The sequence below is a fragment of the Pterocles gutturalis genome, unplaced genomic scaffold (assembly GCF_000699245.1).
Source record: "Pterocles gutturalis isolate BGI_N339 unplaced genomic scaffold, ASM69924v1 scaffold33159, whole genome shotgun sequence".
Classification (NCBI taxonomy): domain Eukaryota; kingdom Metazoa; phylum Chordata; class Aves; order Pterocliformes; family Pteroclidae; genus Pterocles; species Pterocles gutturalis.
In genome coordinates this window covers 1-1,438 of record NW_010131746.1, presented here as the reverse complement: position 1 = coordinate 1,438, position 1,438 = coordinate 1, and the positions used below count along the sequence as shown (strand labels likewise).

The 1,438-nt window shown below is 62.6% G+C and overlaps 1 protein-coding gene across 1 annotated transcript; it reads left to right on the top strand.

Annotated features, from left to right (window-relative positions):
- Positions 1 to 3: 3 nt before the first annotated feature.
- LOC104458133 (frizzled-5-like) lies at positions 4 to 1,431 on the top strand (the record flags this gene model as incomplete). The annotated part of the gene is given in 3 exon segments (XM_010080707.1): positions 4 to 694; positions 697 to 1,060; positions 1,062 to 1,431. Coding segments are annotated over 3 exon segments (1,425 nt in total), but the record flags the coding sequence as incomplete, so codon positions are not given.
- Between the last annotated feature and the right edge of the window lie 7 nt (positions 1,432 to 1,438).

The following is a 1,438-nucleotide window of genomic DNA, read 5'->3' as shown; positions in this document are numbered from 1 at the left end:
CTGGAGGTGCACCAGTTCTGGCCGCTGGTGGAGATCCAGTGCTCCCCGGACCTGCGCTTCTTCCTCTGCAGCATGTACACCCCCATCTGCCTGCCCGACTACACCAAGCCGCTGCCCCCCTGCCGCTCCGTCTGCGAACGGGCCAAGGCCGGCTGCTCGCCCATCCTGCAGCAGTACGGCTTACCCTGGCCCGAGAGGATGAGCTGCGACAGCCTGCCGGTGCTGGGGGACACCGAGGTGCTCTGCATGGGATACAACCGCACAGAAGCCACCACCCTGCCGCCTTTCTTTGGGAAGCCCACGCGCCCGGCCAAGGACGCAGCCAAAAACCTGACGCCGCTCGGAGGCCAGCGCCCCTCGGGGCAGGACTGTGGCCGGACTTGCAAGTGCAAAGCACCCCTGATCCCCATCTCCAAGGAGTCCCATCCGCTGTACAACCGCATCAGGACGGGGCAGGTGCCCAACTGTGCCATCCCCTGCTACCAGCCCTACTTCACCCAGGATGAGAAGACCTTTGCCACCTTTTGGATCGGCCTCTGGTCCATTCTCTGCTTCCTTTCCACTTCCACCACTGTGGCCACCTTCCTCATTGACATGGAGCGCTTCAAGTACCCCGAGCGCCCCATCATCTTCCTCTCTGCTTGCTACCTGTTCGTCTCCATGGGCTATATTGTGCGGCTGGTGGCAGGGCATGCCCCGTGCCTTCCCCCCCAGAGCCCCGCCACATCCACTATGAGACCACGGGCCCTGCCCTCTGCACTGTGGTTTTCCTTCTTCTCTACTTCTTCGGCATGGCCAGCTCCATCTGGTGGGTCATCCTGTCCCTCACCTGGTTCCTTGCAGCTGGCATGAAGTGGGGCAATGAGGCCATTGCTAGCTACGCGCAGTACTTCCACCTGGCTGCCTGGCTCATCCCCAGTGCCAAATCCATCGCTGTGCTGGCACTCAGCTCTGTGGATGGCGACCCAGTGGCTGGGGTTTGCTATGTCGGTAACCAGAGCCTGGAGAACCTGCGGGGCTTCGTGCTGGCGCCGCTGGTGGTTTATCTCTTCACCGGGAGCACTCCTGCTGGCCGGCTTCGTCTCGCTCTTTCGCATCCGCAGCGTGATCAAGCAGGGCGGCACCAAGACGGACAAGCTGGAGAAGCTGATGATCCGCATCGGCATCTTCACCGTGCTTTACACCGTGCCTGCCACCATCGTCATCGCCTGCTACATCTACGAGCAGCACCACCGGGAGACGTGGGAGCGGGCACACAACTGTTCCTGCCCAGGCGACCCCCCCCGCCCCAAGCCCGACTACGCTGTCTTCATGCTCAAGTACTTCATGTGCCTTGTGGTGGGCATCACCTCCGGCGTCTGGATCTGGTCTGGCAAGACGCTGGAGTCCTGGAGGCGCTTCACAGCCCACTGCTGCCGGACCAGGAAGCCCGCAGGTG